Source organism: Haliaeetus albicilla, chromosome 22, assembly GCF_947461875.1.
Source record: "Haliaeetus albicilla chromosome 22, bHalAlb1.1, whole genome shotgun sequence".
NCBI lineage: Eukaryota > Metazoa > Chordata > Aves > Accipitriformes > Accipitridae > Haliaeetus > Haliaeetus albicilla.
The window spans coordinates 15547738-15571188 of record NC_091504.1 but is presented as its reverse complement, the minus strand read 5'-3'; the positions used below and the strand labels follow the sequence as shown (position 1 = coordinate 15571188).

The following is a 23451-nucleotide window of genomic DNA, read 5'->3' as shown; positions in this document are numbered from 1 at the left end:
TCAATGTAGGGCTTGGAACTGTCTTCTAATCTGTGCAGTGCTCTGGCTGTAGTGAGGTTTCAAAGTCATCTAGGAGCATAATGAGCTTGGCTTTTTTGGTGATTTCCGTTTGTGGAGTGTCATAGGAGAAACTGTTTTGGTTTTTGGTTTTTTGTTTTTTTTTCAGCGAGTTAAAATCCTTTATTTTTATAACTTCTCAAATTACTCCTTTCTTGCAGAATTATAATCCTATTCTTTTTTAAAAGTAAATGCATCCCACTCTATTCCACAACCACTTATTTCCTTCAGTAACAGGAAGAAACACATATTTAGTATAACACAGCAGCTTAGTTTATTTGGAAATATGTTTAACTTTGCTGAAGAGATTCAGTAGGCCTAGGGCAAGGTACAGGAGAAACATTTGCTGGTAGAATTAGTACAAACAGCACTTCAGCACTTTTTTTTTCCTCAGTAGACCAAGATCGTTTCCTGAATACAGCCATGTTTACCAGTTCATAGAGGAAATAGTGTGTCAAATCCACCTTAAATTTTTTTTCTTTTTCTGATGCCTTGCCTTCTTTGTGAAGTGATAAACAGCCAGGATTTCCAGGAGAGATTTTGGGTGCCTCAGTCAACCGATGTCCTCCTTTGCAGACAGCAACAGGTATCTGAAAATCGGCTCTGAAGTGCTGCCAGTTACTCAATGTAGTCATCTGAAGATACCTGTCTGATGTTTTCTGCTGATTTTACATGTGGGGATTGCATAATGTGCTATGTTCATAGGATTGTGGAAGTCACAAAGCCCCTTATGGTACTTGGGAATACTCACTGGTTTAGTCTGATTTTTAAAAACAAGGACCAAGATTTTTGCACACTTAATTCCTTCCTAAGTTTAACTTGTTTAATTACAATCATTATGTTCAAAGTAACCCATTAGGGCTCTGCTGTGTTCTGGATGGACAACACTGTAAGCCAGTGTTGAACACAGTTGAGAATCTGACCTCACAGTCTAAAAAACCCAGGACTTTATTGCTAAGCAGCATCACTGACCCCCTTCTAAAGGAACCACTGGTGCACTGCAGGCAAGCTGTTCAAACCCACCCAAAAATAAAAACAAAACTGAAGCATTTGCTAAATAAAACCAAAACAAACTCACACAAAGAAAACTTTTTAGCTAACCCAAGCTAGAACTTCTGAAAATGAAGTTTACTCTCATGAATACTGCTGTACTTCAGGTCCCTTTGGGGCATTGGCTACCAGTGCTAACTGTATATTAATATTACATATTCATACCTGCTGTTTTCTCTTCCTCATTTTAATTAAAGGAGGGGACTCTGTAGCCTAGTCAGGAGTGTTGCATCCCAAAAATGTCTAGCTCCGTTTCCCATTAATGAAATTTTTTCACACAAACCTACATTCCATCGATTTTACTTTTCTTCCCAAGGGACTACAGATTCTGTGCAGCATGCAGGGATCACCCCAGTCATCAGCACAGCCTGGTTTAAACACTAATGTGCATAACTCACCTTTTGTCTTACAAAAACTGTGTGCCAAGTCCTTCTTTGGGACCCTTTATCAGCATTCACAGTACTTGGTTGTAACGGTTGATCCTCCAAAGGTTTTAAGTTTGGTGCTTCACTACAAGTTTTTTCCGAACTTCCATTTGCCTTTGTTAATGGCACTGAACATCTGCCTCTTGTCTTAAGATACTGATAATTCCTGATGTCTTAATTGGGTACCAGCAAATTCAAGAGGCTGTTGAATTTTATAGAAGCCAGTGGGTATTTCTTCCCCTCCAGTGTGTATTCTCCCTTAAAAGCAGTTTTCCCCATAACCGTTAATGTACACAGGTGCTATACAGAGTCCAACCCATACCAGATACAGTAGATATTAACAGCTACAGAGCTTAATGTGCTGTTATATGTATCAACAAGGATGCAATAACTATATATGACTGTTCAGCCTTTGGATATGTTTTGTCCTCTTTCCTGTGTCTTTGGTTAAAGTAATTAAAGTGCTTCATGTTGTAGTGGAAACCTTTTGTTTTTTTTTTTTTCTTTCCTCCTTGATCCTTAAACCTTAAGGAACTTAGTGACATAGGTTCTTTGTCTCAAGTGAGTCTGCAATACTGAAACAAATTATTCTGGAAATGCAAATGTTCTTCATCAAATCAGTCTGATGCTATGGATTAGGTTTTATTTGTACAAGAATAATCTGAGTTACTTTAGATGGTGTGTATCTCCTTGAACCTTAATAAGATACTTTCTCTCTCTAAAAAATATTACTGTTTATCCTTTTTGGGTAACTGCTGTTAATTTTTTTCTCATTTCCTATAAATGTGGTTCCTTTGTATACAACTACACACTTAGCTGGCTTCACAAAATTGAAGTTCCTCTTGAAAAACTTTATTTTAGGAACTTTTTGCTATCAGTTTGCTATTTCTAAGCCTGAGATTTTCACATTAGATCCATGTACATTTATTTTACTATTTACACCTATCACAGTACGTTTATATGGAATACCGTCACACAGACAAACCAGCTACTGACAGCTAATATAAAGATATTAGATTCCACAAGGCTTAATCTGCATAGAGACCAGAAACACATTAATGGTGAAACACAGATAAGTCTTTCTGCATTTCTCTTAATTTTAAACCCATTTTGTGTAGAATGTGATCTTCCTACCACAAATAGTCTACTTCTGTATTTGTATGTTTGTCTTGTGGCCAATTTGTCTTGGGTGGCTAGTGTCTTCCTATGCTTGATAGTTTATATTTCTTATGGAATATGCAATTAATAGTTGTTTCAAGCATTGTTTAAATATTAGTTAAATACTGTTTGTCTTCCGCTTTCCTCCCAGCAACCTACAAATGTCATACTGCATGTAACTTCTAGTAGTGGACAAAGCTCTCTGGGTGAATATTTCTAACTTCCAGGTGACGTGGAGAACTAAAAGAAATGACACAGCTTTGGATTACATCACCTATTTGCAGATTACTGTATCTGTGCTTGCTAAAGGTTTACCAGAGATTCACTTTCCCTGGTGCAAGCAATATTCATTTGAGTTGAGTAATTCAGAAATCATATGGGATATAAAAAAAATCTATCTCTACTTGCAGCATCCTTGTCACTGATGGTCATTCTTTAGGAAGAATTGGAAGTGAAACTCCACAGCAAAGTAGTTGAACATCACACTTGTTTGGTAAGTATTTTGTATGCAACATCAGTTATCCTGAGGTTGCTTCATCTATCAGTTGTACTATATACAGCATTGCCACTTGTGACTTTTGTTTTGAAAAGTAGCCAAAATGGGATATTTCAGCAATTTTTGAGTGCTGTTTGTCAAGGGGGGGGGAAGCGTACAACAAATTCTTACAAAGTGGTGGCCTATTAAAATTGCTGTTTTACACCTTACTGGATGAAATATACCCTTCTTTTCATTCACTTTTATCACTGGGGTGGTTTTCTTGACTCTACTACAGATCTTTTCTGGTCACTGGACAGCCACTATATAGATTTCTTTTGTTTTTAGGCATGCGTGTTGAGTGATCCATGCAACAGTGAAGAAACTGCCATTGTACATTCCATATATTACTGTTGTGCCAGTTGCTGTTGATTCTGTTAGCAGGATGCTGTTAGTTCCCCTCACCCTACAGTTTCATTCAATGAAAACATTTGAAAAGATAAACATGGTAGAGAGCCCAGAGCTACATGATGTTGCATTGTGTGGCCCCACAACAATCTTTAATGATGGCCAATCCTGCTTTGGCAATGGTGGGCTTGCTTGGAGGAGGTTCTGCCTTCTTTTCTGCTGGGCTGCCTGCAATGTTCAAAATAGGACACCATTAAAACCAAGAGTTGGTCAAACTATTTTTTCCTACTTCTGGCTTAAAGAATGCAAGCCTTTCCTCCCCCTGTCCCCCCCCAGATTTTTTAACTCTTGTTTGAACAATACATCTAACACTATGGTAGTAACCCAGCTGGTATGTGGATTCAAACTGCTCAGGAAGTCTTATCTCTTCAGGGGAGTGAGTTAAGAGGGGTTAAAGAATCCAGACATCTCAATGGGAGGGTAAACTTCTTGCATCTTGTTCAATCCAGGTGTCGTTGTTCACAGCCATAGGGTCAGATAACAGGTTCTTCCACAGAAAGTCATCTTACTGTGTTTAAACCCCAACAACTAAGGAGTTGAACAAAAATATTGCTCGAGTTTATTCTCACATCAACTTGGATGTCGTAATTAGGAGAACAAGATAAATGTAGATTTTATTTTTCAGGGTGAAAAGAATCTTTTTACTCTAACATTGCATTTAAAAGGAATGACGTGAAGTAAACTAACAAGGGAGATGAGTCATGCTCCCTGTGACCCAATGGGTATAAATAATTAGTGATGCATCTTAAAGTGTTTCTATCAACCTTATACTTGAACTTCACAGTCATTCCACATTCCTCTGGAAATGCTTTACCAAGATCTTGATCAATGCAAAATGGCAGTGTGTATGGATACAAACAACTTCAGCTGATGGTCCAAATTTACTTTAAGAAGGGCACCACTCTCACTTGACTATCTCCATGCCTAAGAGCTCAGTTTGAGACAAGTCAAAATCAATCTGTTAACTTTTAGAGCTTATGCTGTGACTGTTTTGGTTGAAAGTTGCAGCCGAAAGCTTCCAAGGGAACATGTAATCCGCTTAGTTTCTGAGAAATTAGTGTGTCTGCAGTTCTGTCCATAAATGACTTGGATTGAGGTGATTGAAAAGCCTATTTATGCTGTAAGAAATTTGGGGCAGCTGTGAAAGTTTGCAGTCTTTTCTCTAGTTTCCATCTTGTCTGCAGTAAAACAGGCAAACTTTGCTTCAGATATCCTAGCATATATCTTAAGAGGCTTTTTTCCAGTTAATATTTTTGCAGAACCAGATGGGAAAATGATTGGCAAAAAGAAATTGAGTTGCTTACAAAAGCAGGTTGTAGCAACGTGTATTCAAATATACTTTGCATATTTAAAACACACAAAGCAATTTTAAAGTGGCCATAGATGACTTGGATTCAGTTTTCTGGGGTAACTGGGCATCTGAATTTTAAGTGGCCAGCAATTGTTGACACACTATCTTGTTTCAGGGTGATCTAGCTAGATTAACCTAGCTTTTGGCAGAGGCTGGCCCAGCATGGCCTTTGAAAATGCTCTTTTATCCAGTTGTCTTTGGAGTTTTTTCCTATTGTTTTTCTTAATGTTTAGGAACTCACTGGTAGGAGATTGTGTTGCTTTGTCTAAGGGTTTTAACTTGGTGCGAAGGAATTCAGCCATCTCTTTGTCTTCTTCTTTCTCTCTGGTGGAAAAAAGCAAAATAAATCCATTACAGAAATAACAATGTTTTCTGTGTAAATGGGACAGTAAAAGCTAGAGTAGCTAGGATCAAATCACTAGTAAACAATTGACTTCGTTCTTATTAAAAACACTTAATTTTGCTGCTTATTAAAGAGCAAAATATTTGTCTAAATGAAAACAGTAACAAACTTCTTGTAAAATTCAGAGACAGAATTTTCCCCAAGGTTCTTTACTTGTCTCTGATAGTACTGGATTCATTATATTCCCTAGTCAGTGGATTTAAACCATAATGTATCACCTATTTAAAGTTGGCTTCACAAGTGCTTCAGGATGCTTCCGCTACAAATTCAAGCAGAGGATACATCCTGCTGTGATTGTACTTATTTTTAAAGGCCTGCTTAGACAAAAGACTGGATCTCATGCTCCTCTGCTGTTAGTATTTACCCAGACCAAGTACATTTCTCTTTGCCTGAAGATGACAGCATTAGGCCCGAAATAAAGATTGTGTTGCTAACCTTGATTGTATCTATTACCCTTATTTCCATGTTAGTTTCTTTGCTACTTTCCTACTTTAACAATGAGCACACTGATTGAGTATCTCGAGAGTTTTAAAGAAAAGCCTCAGGTTTTACTGCAAATGTGAACTGACACTAATGTATTCACATCTGCATGGTGCATAGCAGTACATTTTCAGTAGCCTACAATTATGGTTCTGTATTGTCTGGCTGCTGCTGAGGTTTTTGCGATTTGCACATTAAACTAGCAGTTGAGAGCTCTGGATTACATTACTAGCTCAGGCTTCTTGTCAGCTGCTGACTTTGGCTAGCTCTCTTTGATCAGCTGCAGGACTCTGGCAAGCTTTCTTCTCTCCTGTCCTTTGCTTGCTTGGAATTCAAATGTGTTGGAAGAGATACTGTCATTTAGGATAAATGGATTGGTGAGCCTTGAATCTTTACTGTTGAAAACTCTATTTGTAGACTATTGGGATCTCAGTGCAACAGCTGGAAATGAACTTCTGAGCAAGACCACAGGTTTCTCAGCAACTTTGGGCTAAGATACTGAGAAGAACCATTCTGAACTTGTTTATGCTTTAGGTTAGGTAGACCTGTGTTAGTGATTGCATTTGCTTTTTCTTTTTTTGCTATGGCAGGGTGAGAACAGTAATAATAAAACCTGAGCACATTAATAATTTGTTTAAAATCTGCCTTTTTTTTTTTTAATGTCTACAAATAATGCCCCTTGTTGAATTACATTTCATGTCTACTACTCATGCCAAGAGGATCCCCTGGTAGCAGCAAAAATCCTTCTCTTTTTAATGGTAAATGACCAGACACTTTCTGGTAGGAAAGTAACATACCAAACCCCACTGTAGTCAGGAGATGACTGAATCATTAATGGAATAGAGAGCCACAGAAGTGCAGTAATCTAGTTTTAATGTTTTTCCTATGGAACCTGGAGGAGGCTTTTAACTTGGTAAGTTGTTTTAAAGGACCAATTCTCTCCCATTAATGTTGATGTAAATCTTGTCACTCCAGTGTAGTGTTAGACTTGTGAAATCTCACAGATAAGTTCAGTTGCTTCTAGTTCTTACCGTAATCTCTCCACCTCTGCATCATCTACAAGAAAATCTCTTTTTTGTACCAGTCTATGGATCTTCTGAATCAGTTCATCCTCTCTTTGTTTCTCCATCTTTGTTTTTTCTTTTTCTGGTCAAAAACAGAGAAAAGAGACTATTACTTTGGATTCTAGGGAACAGGGTGGGGGTGTGGACATTGCAGAGGTCTAAGAATGAATTGCTGATTGAAGTCAATAGTTCTTCAGAGCCAAGTCACCAAAACCCCAGTGAGTTCTGCTTACTGCTTCTTTTTTTCTCTTCTACTTGCTGCTGTCATGTCTGATCAGCTTAATGGTCTGGAGACTCTATGGGGCTTGCCAAGTGTACTTTTACTATTAAATTACTCTGCAAGACACTGATTTTTTGAAGAGCTTTGGTAAGAAAACAGTCCAGGATGCTTCATTAAAATCCATGGTACAAACTCCCTTTGACCTCAGGGAAAATGAGACCAATCCAAAAGGAACCATTTCTCTGTATTTCATGACAGCTTTGGCTGTTGACTACACCACTTTTTTTCTACTCTGGTAAGGCAGGTGAGCTGCAAATCCATACAAATAGCATCAATTGTGTAATGTGGAAAAATAAATGAAAGTGTTTGTTTTCCCTATGCTTCAAAAATCTGAGTAATTAATATATGTCCTTGCTAACTGGCCAGTCTGTAATGACTAGGTTGTCTATAAAGGATTTTTATGACATGAAAGATGTGCCTGCCACAAACTAAAACTCATGAATGTTAGGGATTACAGAGCTGTAGTTCAAGGTTATAAAGCAAATGTAGCTAAGACAGAAATCTTCAAAGCTAGCAGGTAGAGCAGAGATGAGAAAGCCAGAGGCAAATCCCAGCCCGCATTATTTTCTCAAGAAGCTGAAAATTTTTATTAGATGAGAAGATACTTTGCAGTAAATCAGGAATTTTGGTTTTGAGCAGTAGAACTGTGTTTAGAGAACCATAAAATTAAGTAAAATAAGAGTTGTGGGAAGACGGGCAAGCTGTCTGCAGTCTGATGCATCTGAGCTATGTTATGTCTGCTGACTGAACTTACAAGGTATCTTAAACAGCTAAATAAATCAGACATTTGAAAATAATTGTTTAATACAGCTTAATTTTGGATCATGGGCTTCAGGATGTTTACTACTGGGAATTTCTGCAATAAATCCATTCTTTAGTGAGATAAAAGCACCTTGAATATATTATCAAGAAAATTAAATTCTTGAAGTCTCAATCTCAAAGTCATACTCCTTCGAGAATTTTAAATTGCAGTCTGCCAGTAGCAGAGGAAATAATTTGTAATATAACATAAGGTGGCTTTGTCTGGGATGTATTTTCTGTGTTTTATCTTTTAGAAATGATAAAGGAAGGTAAGGTTATTGACTGCTATGAAGATTTCAAGACCTCTACGTTGTCACCTATGGAGAATTCCTGTAATTAATGCTGAATTTGCAGGACAGAAAGGAGAATGCTTAGAAATCACTGCTTTGTCTTGCTTTGTCTCTTATGTCTATGGAGCAAGGGATCTCCTCCTCTCACTACTGAAGGTAGAAGCTACTTTCTACTTCCTTTCAATCTGTCCTCTTCCCAGATTGAGATGTGCTCTCCAATGGTATCCTTTAGGAAACGGCCTGCCAAATATATGCATCCTGAATTGGGGCAAAGTACTGCATACTCTGTGTACTAAAAGACTGATCCCATGTCTACTGAAATTGGCTAAACCGTGTCTACTGAAGCCAAAGAGCAGGTGTCTCTCTACAAATATGTATACTAACAGGAAAATTATGATAAAGATGTTATGAATGAACCCATTGCTGGAAACTGTTTTTCTAGGTTAGGCAGATGCTGCATCAGCACTTAGTTCTGTGTGAATGCCAGCAGTTTCTTTGTCTTTGTTAAAACAAAAGTATTCTTGTTGTGAGTCTGCCAAAAGGTGGTGCTGCTGGAACTGCACATACTTAATTCTTAAGTTTGCTGAGATTTGCAAAGTGCTAAGGAGAAATTGCTGTCTGTGGATCACTGCTTAAGACTTTGTGACTGGAAGATAGTTTCTAAAAGGTTTTTAAAAAAAAAAAAAAAAGTCCACCAAAAAAAGTGAAAACCTAATCAACCCTAACTGTAACTTAAAAGTATAGGTAGGAAAGCTGCAGACTAAAAGAGGCAAGGCAAGGGAAATCATTGCTAGATATTTTATAGGATTCATAATCCTTTCCAATAGCATTTAAACCTATAACATACCAACAGTGTTACTAGAAATTAAAAATGTGACCTATAAGTAACTAAGAAGTATAAAGAAAAGTAGAAAGATTATGAATCCACTTTTGTTGCGTGCAAAGCAAAGTGGAAAAGTTTATACAACTAAGAACATGTGGCCTCAGAGTAGACTCCTGTTTCCTATTTTATGAGTCACCTTCTCCCCCCTTTCTAGGGAGAAAGTTGTCCTTTAAATTTGCCCAGTAAAATGTGGGGGGGTAAATGAGGATAACTAAAGGAGAGTTAAAACTTGTCCTTAATAGTTAGGCAGCAGCAAATTATTTCTGAAGGGTGCTAGAGGCCATGCTGTAATATCTGCTGTAAATGGCCCACTGCAGTTGCCGAGTGGTTTGCAGAATATGTCTACTTTTTTCTTGAACAGAATAGGGCTGTTGTGGATGATCTAAAACAGCAAAGCTGTAGTGAAGGAAAATCCCTTATTGATTTCAGCTGGAGTTTGGAGTTAAGGACTGCAAAACTGCCCGTAAGTCTGTCCCTCCTTAGAGCAGTGAATTTGCAGAGAATTAAGGCAAAACACAGTGCAGACTTTGCCCCTTTGTTTTTTGTAGAAACCTGTTTTACTTTATTCTATGACTACAGGTGTGACAATTGATATATGTAGGAAAAAACCCAATCATGCTCAGTGATGGTTATAAATCCCTCTCCTTTCTCCCTTTTTTCTTGTGTATCTCAGCACTTTGTCTTTTCTACCTGACAATCTCTGTGCCACTTGGTTCCCTTGAGATTGCTAAGGGAGTGTAAGAACTAAGGAATACACACCTTGAGTGGTATTTGCAGGGTTGCTGCCAAGGGAGCAGTGAAATACAGCATGAAAAGAAATTTAGAGACCAGGAGATTAAAGACAGGAAAGAAAACAGGAAGAAAAAATAAGGACTAGAGGAAAGAGATATGAAACTCAACCCTGAGGGGAGATTTCTGATTGTTAGGGGCAGAGGTGTGTTCCTGACACCATCCCCACCCATGCATCACCCAAGCATTATTGTAATATTGGGTTGGAGACAGCCATTACCTGGGGTTGCTACCAAACTCTGCAGCTCTTTCTTAAGGTTCATAATGTCTTTGCACAGCTGGATGTCATCCATCCTGAAGAAACAGAAAAAGCATGGTCAGAGACATGTAAACTCCATCCTGTGTTGATGGGATTGGCCAGATTTCATCTCAATATATGACACTGTCCCTTGCCTGGGATCTGTGCATCAGCTTGAAATGCAGAGGTTTAACCTTGGGATACTGATACTATTCATTCACCAATTTAAAACAGATAGTAAAACTAAATGCCTGTTGAGCCCTCGATTACTTGTCTTACTGGGATCTAATCTGTGTGTAGGTCCTATCTGTCATTACTGATTATTTTGGATGCCTTTTGCTTTCTTGAATGTCACTCAACATTCTGGAACGGGCATCTGTATATTTAATAGTCATGAAAAAAACGTGTGCCATATCATACATACTGCAGCAACAGTTTTTACTAGGGAAAAGAGCAAGGGTGAGCATAACAGGGAGACTGGGAAGGGGCAGCAGAAGCTGATATGTTGCTTGGCACAGCCCAGACTAGGTTTATATTCCACTACCAACTTTCTTTGTGACCTTACTAATAACTTAGTCCTGATATCAAAGATCTGGAAACTGTCATAATTTGGCATCTATCTATTTTGAGGTCTTATGCCTTGGGTGGATGTCTTCCGTGGTTGACATGAGTGCTTCAAATCCTTGATGTGTGCAGAAAGTCCGTTAATGTTAATACACAAAAGATAGCTTAAAAAAAAAAATCTATAACATTAGCAGAAACTGTACCTTTAGTTCTTATTGAAACTGATATCTATCCTGAGAGCTGCTGTACTGAATTATTCCCCTGGAAGCTAGCAAACTTCAGCATTAGCTTCCTGGCAAATGTTTTATTTTATTCTCAGCTGTATTGGCAGCCAAGGCTCAGGTGTTGGTTTGGAGGGCTGCACTAGGGGCTTCCATTTTGAAATAGCACCCTGAAGAATATGAAAAAACAGACTTTGTGATTAATTGTACATTCTTCAACTTGCACGTCCCCAACACTATCCTTCCCCACAGATCTGAGACTCTTTGTTTCATAATCCTGTGCCTGAAGGGTGGATTGCCTGTTGCCTAAGCACCTGAAGGTAGCTGAAGTGCTATCAGAAGAACATGGGTTGTCACAGTGGTATTTCAAGAGAGGAGACCCAAGAGATTAACGTGTGTTAACCAAGCACACAAAGGATAATGCAGTCAAATTACTGCATTAAGTGAGGAGTGGAAAAAGTAGGTGTTTCTGGCACAAATAAGATTTTAATCACAACCCAAGAGCTTTTATGCTCCCTGCTGCTCCTGCATGGAATGCAGGTCTCCACAGGGAGCTGTCCTTCAGATGTTTTGCTCATGTTATTAAAACATGTTGATCCTTTTCTTACTTGCTGCTTTGGTTAACTTCATCTTGCCTGTTCTGCTACTTTCATTGTGCTGTGACTCCTGCTGCCCTTTTACTTCCCTCTTCCCAAAATATGACAGTGAAATACCTCTGTAATAATCTTTATTGCTGACCTCTTTTCCTTGTTTAGGTGCCACTGTCACCTCTTCTGGGGATCTGCTCTCCCACCATACATCTGTCTTGTAAGGCTTGCTTTTATTGGGAACATAAGCATGCTAGCCTTAGGGCTAGTCCATGGTTCACTGCTGTATGTGTTCAGAAAACTTGGAGGCAGAGCTGTTTATACTGATGATTATTCTTACTTGGGCTCCCCATATTATTCATGCTGATCACAAGCAAAGCCTGTTTTACTCTTGAGATCCATCATGCTAAGTGGTACTGAAATTACTTTTATCAATTAACAATCTTAAACACTATCCCCTCAGGAGCATCAATATTCAAAATGTGCTGGGATGTGAGCAAGCCTCACAGCTCCTTATCCAGTCAATGTTCATGCAGTTTGGGTTTCATATTAATATAATGTGTTAATATATTTGAGGAAAATGACCACAGTTATCAAAGACAGTTTCTTGGCGAGAAACGTTCAATACTGAACTGCTGTATTCAAACGATATCTAGGGGCCAGACCCTTAACTAGTGAAAAGAACAGTGAGTTTCTACAAAAGAGATCTCCATGACATACACAGAAATGATATTCTTTTTTTCTGTATCAGGTAGGTTGGGCTTCATTCTGGGAAGATCTGAAAGATACTAGTTCAAATATTTCACTGTGTATCAGTTTGGCTCCCTGCCCTCCGCAAGGAACTCCAAAAAGCTGATGTCACTGCTTTTCTCTCAGGTTTTTCAGGAATTTAAAATATCATTGGCAGTATGTTCCAAGTAAGCAAGATCATCGATGTTCAGTAGTCCTTACAGCCCCTACACTCAATTTGTGGCAAAGGTACTGGCCTCCACTGTAGTTGCAATTCTTCTCATTATTTTGGTTCTTTTTTAATCTGACTGCAGAGCATATAGCTAGCACTCTCCATATATATTCTTAGCATCTCTTTCCTAAGATCTAATTTTGTTCCTGCCTTGTAACTCACAGGCGAGAAGTAAATACGTGGCCAAGCACTTAAGGGCTGTAACAGCTCTGTGACAATCTGAATTCCAAAAGTCCCCAAGCCAGATGACCAATCTGGGATCCCAGTTCTGTAGGCTAGTGCATTTTTATGATGGACAAAGACTAAACCCACCATCTGTACCAATTCCCCTCAAGCACATGGAACATCTTTCCTCCCATCTGTGTCAAACAGCCTTTGTTTCATCCACTCCATGGTGCTGATTAGGAAAAAAATAAAAAGATACGGTTAAATGACTAAAGGAGGGCTATGAGACATATTCATGAAAACCATGTGAAGGCTTCATTCATCTGATTTAATGAAAGCAGGAGGTATAGTTGCTTATAAGTATAAAGCACATCACACATTTTGCTAGCAAATAATACTGAATGTAGGGCTACAGTTGCTGTCCTGGGCAAGAGTCACCTTGTTGCCTTCAAAGAAAATAGAAGAGGAGGAATTCCTGGGAAAGCAAGCTGTTTGGAAGGACATTCAATCTGTACTAGTACTATGAACCTTCCTCTCTTTTTCCCTCTTATGCTCTGGTTCTTGGACATGAGCAGTTACAGAAGGCCCAGCAGAAGTTAATGCTGCTTCTGAAAAAAAAAATCCCAGTGGATTTCTCATTTGAAAACTGGATAGTCAGCATGGTTTGACTGACAGCATATTTGTATTACTGTCAGACCTCTTTAGGAAGTAAAAAGAGCTTTTGGGAATCTTAAAGAAAGCTGGAATCTGCAGAGCAGAGAAAACAAAACTCTTTTGGGTCCCTTAACCTCCTACAGAGAAGCTGGAGAAACACACTGAGCCTAATTCTGCAGCACTTTTTCTTCTATGTTGTAAGTAAGTCAAATCTATCAGAGTGCAAGATGGGCAAGAGAAGAAGTTACACAGACTATTGTCCAGCTTATTTAAGAGACTGTTATGCTCCCTGTGCACCTGCTGCTTTTCTCAGAGAGCAGCACAGTGAGGTTCTTGGTCTGTGCAGAAGGCAATGGCTTTTTCTCTATAGATACAGCACGGCATAGGGTACTGAAATGATATCCTCCAGGACTGTTTATCTGCCAAGCTGCTTGAGACATTTGCATAAAATTTGCAATATACAAACAACCTTTGCTGAACTCTCTGTTCTCTGGAATAGATAGTACATTCTTTCCAGTCCCTGTGAAATCATTTTTGAAGTTGTAGAAAAAACATCAGTAAAGCAAACAGCAGTTACAATATGTCAGTCTTCCCCCCAGAGCTGAGCTTTAAATGTCTGCCCAGCAATCTTAAACACATGAGTTATGAGTATGATAAAACATTTCTGTTACTAAGAGCCCAAATCCATTCCTGGAGTAACCACAGTAGTATTGAACTAGGGATTAATTCTCAGTGTGCTTTCATGTATTCCTGACACATTGCCTGCAATTCTTCTTTTCTGTTTCTTGATGGCTTATTGCAAGAAACCCTCTGTATGTTTGGAGATATCACATGAGCATGTATTATTCTTTTCTCTCTTGGTATTTCAAGCTATATCTTCAAAACCTAAAAGTAGACTCTCTGCCCAAAAAAAGATAAAATAGCTCATAATGAATAAACAGCATGGGCAAAAGATTTTCTAAACATGTCTGTCGTGGTTTAACCCCAGCCAGCAACTAAGCACCACGCAGCCACTCACTCACTCCCCCCTCACCCAGTGGGATGGGGGAGAAAATCAGGAAAAGAAGTGAAACTTGTGGGTTGAGATAAGAATGGTTTAATAGAACAGAAAAGAAGAAACTGATAATGATAACACTAATAAAATGACAACAGTAATAATAAAAGGATTGGAATGTACAAATGATGCACAGTGCAATTGCTCACCACCCACCAATCAACACCCAGTTAGTCCCCGAGCGGTGATTCCCCCCGCTCCCACTCCCCCCAGTTTTTATACTAGATGTGATGTCACGTGGTGTGGAATACCCCACTGGCCACTTTGGGTCAGGTGCCCTGGCTGTGTCCTGTGCCAACTTCTTGTGCCCCTCCAGCTTTCTTGCTGGCTCGGCATGAGGAGCTGAAAAAACCCTTGACTTTAGACTAAACATTACTTAGCAACAACTGAAAACATCAGTGTTATCAACATTCTTCTGGTACTGAACTCAAAACACAGCACTCTACCAGCTACTGGGAAGACAATTAACTATCCCATCTGAAACCAGGACAAACCTGTCACAAAATGACAGGAAAAGTGGGTTGGAAGAGTCTGCAGTAATCTGGCACAGTGACTCAGCCCCAATACATGTTTCTGTGGTCCAGTTACCAGAAGAATGCTCTGAGCGCTGTCATTCCTGTAAGATCCACAAGTGAGGTGACAGCATGAGTCACCTCTGCCATGCACCATCTGGACTGAGGGGGAGTATGGCAAGAAAACAGAGGGGAGACCTCCCATTCAGCTGTGCCCTGGCAGGTCTTAGAGGCAGTGGAAGTAAATGGCAGGCAAGACTTAAACATTCTGTACTGGACAGAAAAGTGTTTTGTTTTGTTTCAAAAGAAATTATTCCATAACAGCTAAATTATTCTGTCTTCTTTTCAGCTGAGAAAGAAAACTAGGTTCCCTAGTGTAAGTCCTAGGTACATCTAGAGCTGTGGATGGAAAAAATGATTGTAAAAAGCAGGTAGTAAAAATCACTAAATGCTTGCCTTAATGGTCAGCCAAAGAAAAGAAGATGGCCATCAAGTTTGTCACATGCTTAAGATTTGAGAGTAAGAACTATTAATAACAGCTTCATAAGCATCAAATATCTTTTTCATTGATTTCAGGATGAGCAGAGCAGTTCAGTATGTCTAGAGAGCTGCTGCCTTTGCTGAATGACTTTCAAAGCTAGAAATAGATCTGTGCTCCCTCTAGCATCTCTAAGAAGAGGCCTGAGATTCTTTTCTTTTGTTTTCTGTTATTGCATTAAAGTGCTTGAAGTTAAAAATGAACGTAGAGTGGTTTCGTTGGTTTCCTTCCCTCTCTTCCAAGACAGTTTGCAGGCACTGAGGTTATTTTTATTTCTGTTTTAATATATTCCTGTCCCAGAAGTAAAACGCTTGTAATTATTACAGTTTTTGAAGACTCTGATAGTGCCAGTCTGGGAGATAGCCTAAGAATCAGATGTCATGCTAAGTTACGAGCTGACATGATTACATGTATCTGGAGAAGACCTCAATATAGGGATAAAGAAGATCATCTCCTTGGTGGTGTCACCAAATGAACATGCTGAACACCAGCCAAGAGCAGCCAGTAGTGGTGGACAAATTTGGGTGACTGAAGTAAAGAGCTGTATAGAAATAAGAGAATTGCTACAGACAGAGATGGTAATGTGTTGTCAAGCTGCAGATTCATTAAAATAAGGACTGAGGTGGGGAGGAGGGACATCAGTGGAGGCTGCCTTTGGGGACTGTAGGTGTTTAAGGTCTTGCCAAAACCGTGGAGAATCTGGAATGGTGAAAGTATTCTGGGAATAGAAGAAAACAACAAGTTTATGTATGCCCCTCTTCTACATTTGACTCCATTTTGTCCCTGTCAACTCATCTTAGTTTCTTAAAGCTTCTAATTATAAATCTGTGAAATCACAGGCAACATTTAATGAATATAGCACACGTTGTCTGAGTCATTATGGTGTGTGTTTATCACCTTGTTATTTAGCTCAGCACCTGGTGCTGCTCAGGCTGGAACACACAGAGCTGGCAATTAAGATAACAGATTGCTGACTGACCTGATTGGCAGGTCAGGTTACAAATCAAAAGTCCTATGATTAACTATTAAAATAAGTGTGTCTATTTTTTATTGTTAAAAGTGCTCTCTGATGCAGAAACAGTGGATAGAAGCACTGTACCACAACTTGCAAAGTAATGTAATTCAGCTGTCGTTTCAGACAATTGAAGATGGCAGGACTTGAAAATCTCAGTCCCTGGAGGTCATATTTAAGGCATATTTCACAGAAATCCAGAACAGTGTCTAAAGCAGCTGCCTGTATTTCATTCTCACTGACACTGTTAAATTCTCTTGAGCTTGGCCATCTCCTCTGCCAGTTATGAAATTTTACTGTCAACTTCAGTAGTAACAAGAGGAGCTTTCCTGGAAGTGCCCCACTGTGGAGGGGAATATTTCTCTACATGGCAAAAAATTACTAAGTTAATTTGTCTAAAAACATACAATAGAGAAGTTAGATTTCATTTCAGAAGTATCTAACCCCATTGCAGTAGCATACAGAAGACTGCATGTAAAAGCATAGGGCCAACTTATGTGCATCATTCATTTAAACTGGTCTGGTAGTTTTATTTTTTGTTATTAGAGCAGCAGAAGTAGGAAACTAGGTTTGGTTATGTATTGTCTCTAGCAGAATTGATGATAAATTTCTTTCTTAATTTGCCTCCATCTTTGTCCTTTTCTTATTTTTAAAACCAGAAGAGCAACTGTTTGGTATCAAAGCTGGAAAGAATATAAAGGTACCTGGTATACAATTGAACATTGCTAGTCCATTTCAGGACTTTTCCATTTACTGTTGAATCATCACTGATTTATACTCTTCTATTTATAGCAGAAGGCAAGTGAGAGAGACCACTGAAATACCACAGGTCAAGAGTTACACATTATTAGAGCATCCTTGCCGACAGGAAGAGCAACAGTGCAAAAGGGTGGGCCACAGTAACTGTGAGTACTACATATACACGATGTATTATGAATACATTATCATAGATACATGGTCTCACAGGAGACAATTCATTCTACCATCCAGTCATGCAAACCAGACCACAGGTAGCTAAGAACTGGGAAATCAAAACCAGTTCAGGATTAAAGGTTACATATGGAAATCCAGTGCTAAGTTACTGACCTAAAAATGACTAAGTCAAAAGATTAAAGATACCCAGGGCTGTTCCCTCTTCTATTAACAGCAGTTTGTGACAACCACAACATAATATTCAACGCAGAAAATGCTATTTAAAGAAAATTTTCTATTAAATAATTATTTTCCTAGCTGTCCAACAGAGATGATAACAAAAATTCTTCCTTCTTTTTTAAGACACAAACATCTCAACTACCAGGTACTAAGTCTACAATTCATTAAATACTTTGCTAATGATATGTTTATCATTATACACCACTAAAAAAATGTTTCTTCTTTCTGAGCGTTTTACTGTAGCATTTTTATTGCCACACAGTTGAAAGTGTAATGTCATCTTTTCCTCTGGGGTTGATTGTTTACTGTCAAACAGGGCAAAGGAGATGGCTCTGCAGAGAGATCAAACTGAACAAAGGCATTTTTCTTTCCTCTTTGAGAGCTGATTTGTATTTATACTTTCCACTTAAAGCGCACAGTCCAGATACTTTGCAATTCTGTCCTGAACCCATGTTCCTGAGGCTTCCAGGCTCCCATCTGAAGAGCTGGGAGACCCTCATCAGATCTGGATCTTCCAGGAGTTCCCAGTTCTACAGTGGGCACGCTGACATCCTTGAGGCTCCTAGATCCATGGCAGTCCCCTAGAAATGCTGTCCCTAATCTCAAAAGCCTCAAGCTTTGAGTATCTAACAACTTGCATTACAGAAACCAGGCTGCACCATTTCCCAGCTTGCAGTTCCCTGGTTGTTTCCTCAAGGACTCAGTATTTGCAGGTGAGACACAATTGCAATGTGCTTGGGATGGGAAAGGTGAATGGGGACATACAGTCACAGCCACAAATGAATCCTATCTTGCAGAAGAGTGTGTGCCACACCAGGCTATATCAATGGGACAGCCATAGTATCCCTCATAAAGCTGGGCTTGATATTTTCCTTAATGGTACCTTACCTTATGAAGCCGACAACCTGACATGTATATTTATTGAAAAATATATATCATCACACAACTGCCTCCTTCTCTACAGCATCCCAAAGTGCATCCTATGTTCCTAGAGCAAGATACAATCAGGGAAAAAAAAGGAAGGAATTCACAGTAAATTATACTGTATTGTTAAGATTATAGAACTGTGAAGGAGAAAAGATTTATTACTCCTTTTCATGAAAAGACAGATCTTATCAGAAAACACTGACAACAACAACGACTCTATTCATGAAAAAATCTGGTTTTGTTGGTGTTATTTCTTTGCACTATAGGAACAGCTAGGTGCTGAACTCAGAGAAAAGTACTAGATGCTGTATATATAAGTAAACAGTCCTAAGAGAATTCCATGCTTAACCTTAGAAGAGAGAAAATAGATGATATACAGTACAACAAGTAGCAGAGAAAGAATCAAAACTAGCAAAGAAAGCAAAAGTCAGAACACCTGCTTAGCAATATATAACCAGCAAGTTACCACTGCTATTCACACCTTTGACAGCCTGTTTATCTCTTTACATTCTCCCTCCCTCTCACCCTTACCGAGGGTGATGCTCAGTGTGTGTCACTGTGGCCACGCGTGGCATTAAGCCACTGAGAAGTCACAGTTGATGCTACATTAGTGAGTCACTAGAAACAGAGATAAAGTACTTGGTTGAAAAAGTAATTAAAATTTGAAATGAACTTTGTTCATACAAAGACAGCAATCATTGCTGCCTTTTCTCACTTCAGAATGGCAACACTCCACATAAGCAGGCTTTGTAGTACAGTTTACTTCTCGAGTTTAGCCAGTAATGAGAGACTGTTTCATGTTCCCACTTTGTGCGAGCCTACTACATTTTTTGCACTCATTCTAAATTAAAACATAGGATTTCTAAGTTGGTTTATTGAAGGTTATCATCACCAAAGGAATTAACTTCTCACTTTGTCCATTCTTGTGTAGCTTGATATTGCTTCACTTTGCAATGGTTGCATAAAGCCAGGCAATCAGCAGACATAGCTTTTTGTACTTTAAAATACCAGTGTGCTGTGCATACTACAAAAGACATAAAGGCGAGAATCCTATCGGACCTCTGTTGATGTGTTATTGTTATTAGAAGGAATATGGACTATAAATTTTTCTCCATGATGAATTTCCCCTAAACTGGAGATTCTACCATTATGTCCAATACCCTATAGAATGACCATTACTGACTATCCCACCTCTACTACTACTAGCAATGAGTACATCAACGTCACAGCAGCAAAAGAGAGTTTTATGGGGTTTTTTGCAAAGTGGGAAAAGGATAAAGGTTAAAAAGGCAGGTAAAGAAAAAGTAAGCCTGATTGGAAGCAAGAAAAAAACCCCAAAACAAGGATTAATTATATACTCTGGACAGCTAATGAAGCTGTGGGACTGCTAGTATGAGTTTATTACCAGGGCAAAATCAAGTTGCAGCAAACTTATCTACATAAAAGGTAGTTGTTCCTGGGATTACAAGTAAGCAAACATAATAGTGTAAAATGGTCTACAAACCTGAATGGGTCTATGGAGAATTTGGATGATGTAGATATTATGAGCACTCTGGAGAAGAGGGAGTCATCTAACAGTGTGTAGTGAGAGTTTACAAAGACAATGACCAATTTTAACTATGCTAAGTCAATGTGGAGGTGAATTTGGCTTTGTCGCAGTATTAGTTTAGCAGTGTAATAACCACACAGACATTAAGCAAATATTCTACATTTTTACAGATAAAACAAGTTTAATGAGGTAAGTAAAACTGTTTTAAATAATTGCCTAAAGCAACCTAATAGGGCTTACTATTTAATATCTTATGTTCCCTGTACATTAAAAAATTGCTATTCAGTATCACCTACATGCTAGAAATAACCACTCCCAAGACAGCTATCAGTCACAGGTGGAAGCAACTTTCACAGTTTTAGTTCAAGGTCATCCAATATAGCTTGGCTTCAAGTTTTGCTTTCCATCTACAGTATCAGGCACTGGCAGATTTCCCAAGGAGCATGTTTCATGATGACAGTGAATGCTATTTTATAAGAACTCCATGCCTTTTCTATTAACAGGCATAGGCAGTAACTGTGGATGGTAAGATCTCACCTATACTATTAATATTTACTGGGTCAGAATATGCTAATACATTTAAAAATCCATGAATCTTGCACTACAAATTATTCTGAGGTTCAGTTTTGATCTGTTCCTGTATAATATAGAGGTCTGAGGTTTTGCTGCCTGTCTCCTCTGTCAACCAAACTGAGCTAACACATGCATTACCCATTTTTATAACCGTGTCTTTCAGCATGGTATATGTCCATGCCCCCCAGTGATATGAATCCTAAACTGCTTCTGAAGCCACACACAAGTATCTATAGCAGTAACACATTAAATGTGCAATGAAGAGGATGCTGCCTGAGCAGCTCCCTCAGCTTTTGGGCCTATTATCTCACCAGGAAAGAAAAGAAGGAAGCGGGACAGGATAATTAGAAAGGGAGAGTGTGTGCATGTTCTGAAGTGGTATGTTTGCTTTTCTTAACAGCAAAGACAGATTGAAAATTTACAGTTTGACCCAAGCGCTTTTTATAGAGAATATTTTAAGAAATGAGCTGAGAGAAGTCTGAGAAGCGAATGAGGGGGAATGCTGGCTAGCTATAAACTGATGCTTTTCCGTACATACTGTCTCCTTCATATCAATACATGCTGAGTCCTCAGCTTTTCTGAAATAAACCCAGAAGAGCTGGAGATAGCATATGATGGCTTTAAGCTATGTTTTCATTTCCTGGGCTGGCTGGAGATGGTCACAACAGCTCCTGGCATAATTTTTTGGAATTTCACAGTATCAGTAGCATAGAAGGAGAGATGCTACAAACAGCCACAATTGCCATGCAACCTTGACATAACCTGAGGAGGTCCATCGTGGGTACTAAGTGAGGCAGGGTCTTGAGACAAAAATAGGATTTGATAATATAATTACAGAGCAAATCACAGTGCATCTGTTCTGCTGTGACTATGGTTGCCTCAGCTAAAATGTGATTGTACAATATAAATTGTGGCATTACCTAATTGAGGAAGGCTTGATTTTATAATCTGAAAATTGGTTCCATGTAAACTTTAGGTAATTCTTCATAGCAAGCAGGTATTCAGCTGGAAATAGTACGGACTTCCTGGATATGAAGAGTACAGCTGTCTTCAGCTGCCCTCCTTTTCTTTTCAAAGGAGGAAATAACAGCATAGAGCAAAGCAAAGGACAGGCTTGCAAAGGCTGATACCCGACTTGCAATTTGCACCAAGGTCTGAGAAACATCACAACCTGTTAAGCGATTGCTTCAGCTGATTTTGCTTTCTTTATTTCTTTGTATTGATAAAAAGAAAAACAAGCATTATCAGAAAGCTGGCATCTTTTAAAGCATACACTACAAGATGAACTATTTCACTGTGGTATATGGCATGTAATCTGTTAAATAGATAAGAGTTCAGCCACTTCCCTTGGTTTTCAAGTAAAAAAATTTCAGGGGACAGGCTGAACATGCTGTCACACATCTGATTTTATTGAGCTTCACTCAGCAAAATTAAAAAGCTGTGTTTTGCAATAAAGAAGCCTCACACATTTGAAACTGAGATGTCAACTGGAGTTTCCTGTACTGTATGTTTTTGTTTCACTTCAGAGTTCCACAAAGTTACACTGTTTAAATATATCTTTAAGTGCTTTAGTTTTAATTACTGAAATGAGGTCTCACATTATGTCTAGTACACCAGTAAGGAATTTCCACTTCTATTTGCAAGGCAGAGACGAAAGAGCATACAAAGGACTACAAAGCAGTACAGAAGAGAGAAAAATCACATGTATTGAAACTGTACGGTTATTTGTGGTCTTCACTTAAAAATTTTGGTATTTCATTTTTAAACAGGGTAAATCCTCTTTCCACTGTTCTCACTGAATGTTCACTTTTCCTGTATTTTGGGGAAGTTTTTCTCTAACACAGTGATAGGCAGACTATATTTGTCTAGGAGAAAACAAAGGTATTCCCTTTCAACAGTAAATTATTGGTCTGTCACTAAAAAACAGTATGTATTGCTCTGTGGGGCTGTGGACAGTACATGATTTGTGAGCCTGGTATACAGATGCGGACAAATTGCAACATCTTTTTAAAGACATCTTCTGAATTTTAAAATAATTTTGATGGATATTAGTACATACCTGCCTTGTCCACCAGTCAGGAATTATGCAATTTCTGGAAGCTGTCAGTAGATGTCTGCCAGACAGTTTAATTTTCAGAGCCGTGCCCTGTGAACTGCACCAAGTTCAGATTTGAACCAGGGTACATGGCCTTTTTGGGTGCTGTACTTGGGGTGATCTGAGCAGTGAGTGTTTTTATTGAAGGACAGGTGGAGGACACATGCATTTAACAACCGTGCATCCAAATATCCCTTGGTTTTCACGAAGGCCTCCTGTGACAGACTCGCCAGAGCTCTGTTGTGTCCCATTGGAGCCAGGGGCACTGGAGGTGGCTGCTAGAAAAACCTAAGTTTTTTGAGGGCCTTAGCTGGCAGCCCATGGCCCTCTATGCCACACAGCCCAGCAGACAATAAGGGGAGGGCACAGAGTTTGTGAAGATGGAAAAAATTCCTCAAAGCTGTTGCGAGAGGAAGGTGGGTGTCAGGGGAAAGGTCACTGCAGTGGCCCCACAGAGAGGGCAGCCATTTTGTACTGTCTGGTTGAGGTGCCACAGAATGGTGGCCATTTTGTCTTATGCGGCCACAGAGCTCATTTCACCTGAGAGGGCAAGCAGTTAGCACTGCCTTGCATGCCTCTGCAGTGGAAGGGGCCCTATGAAGGACTCCCTCTAAACTTTAAAAATAAAGTGTGCCCCTTATTAAAGGAATTTTTGCTGCCCTTTCCCTTCTTTAA

The 23451-nt window shown here is 39.1% G+C and overlaps 1 protein-coding gene across 2 annotated transcripts in view; it reads right to left on the bottom strand.

Annotated features, from left to right (window-relative positions):
• Window positions 1-307: 307 nt before the first annotated feature.
• The window catches only part of BMERB1 (bMERB domain containing 1), a 74833-nt gene continuing 51689 nt past the window's right edge, over window positions 308-23451 (bottom strand). For both annotated transcript variants that reach the window (XM_069809995.1, XM_069809994.1), the window contains exons 3-6: window positions 10195-10268; window positions 6899-7013; window positions 5226-5308; window positions 308-3801 (exon numbers count right to left, since the gene is read on the bottom strand). In XM_069809995.1, the coding sequence (XP_069666096.1) occupies window positions 3689-3801; window positions 5226-5308; window positions 6899-7013; window positions 10195-10268 (385 nt within the window). In that variant the 3' untranslated portion in view covers window positions 308-3688. The remainder of the gene's footprint in view (window positions 3802-5225; window positions 5309-6898; window positions 7014-10194; window positions 10269-23451) is intronic.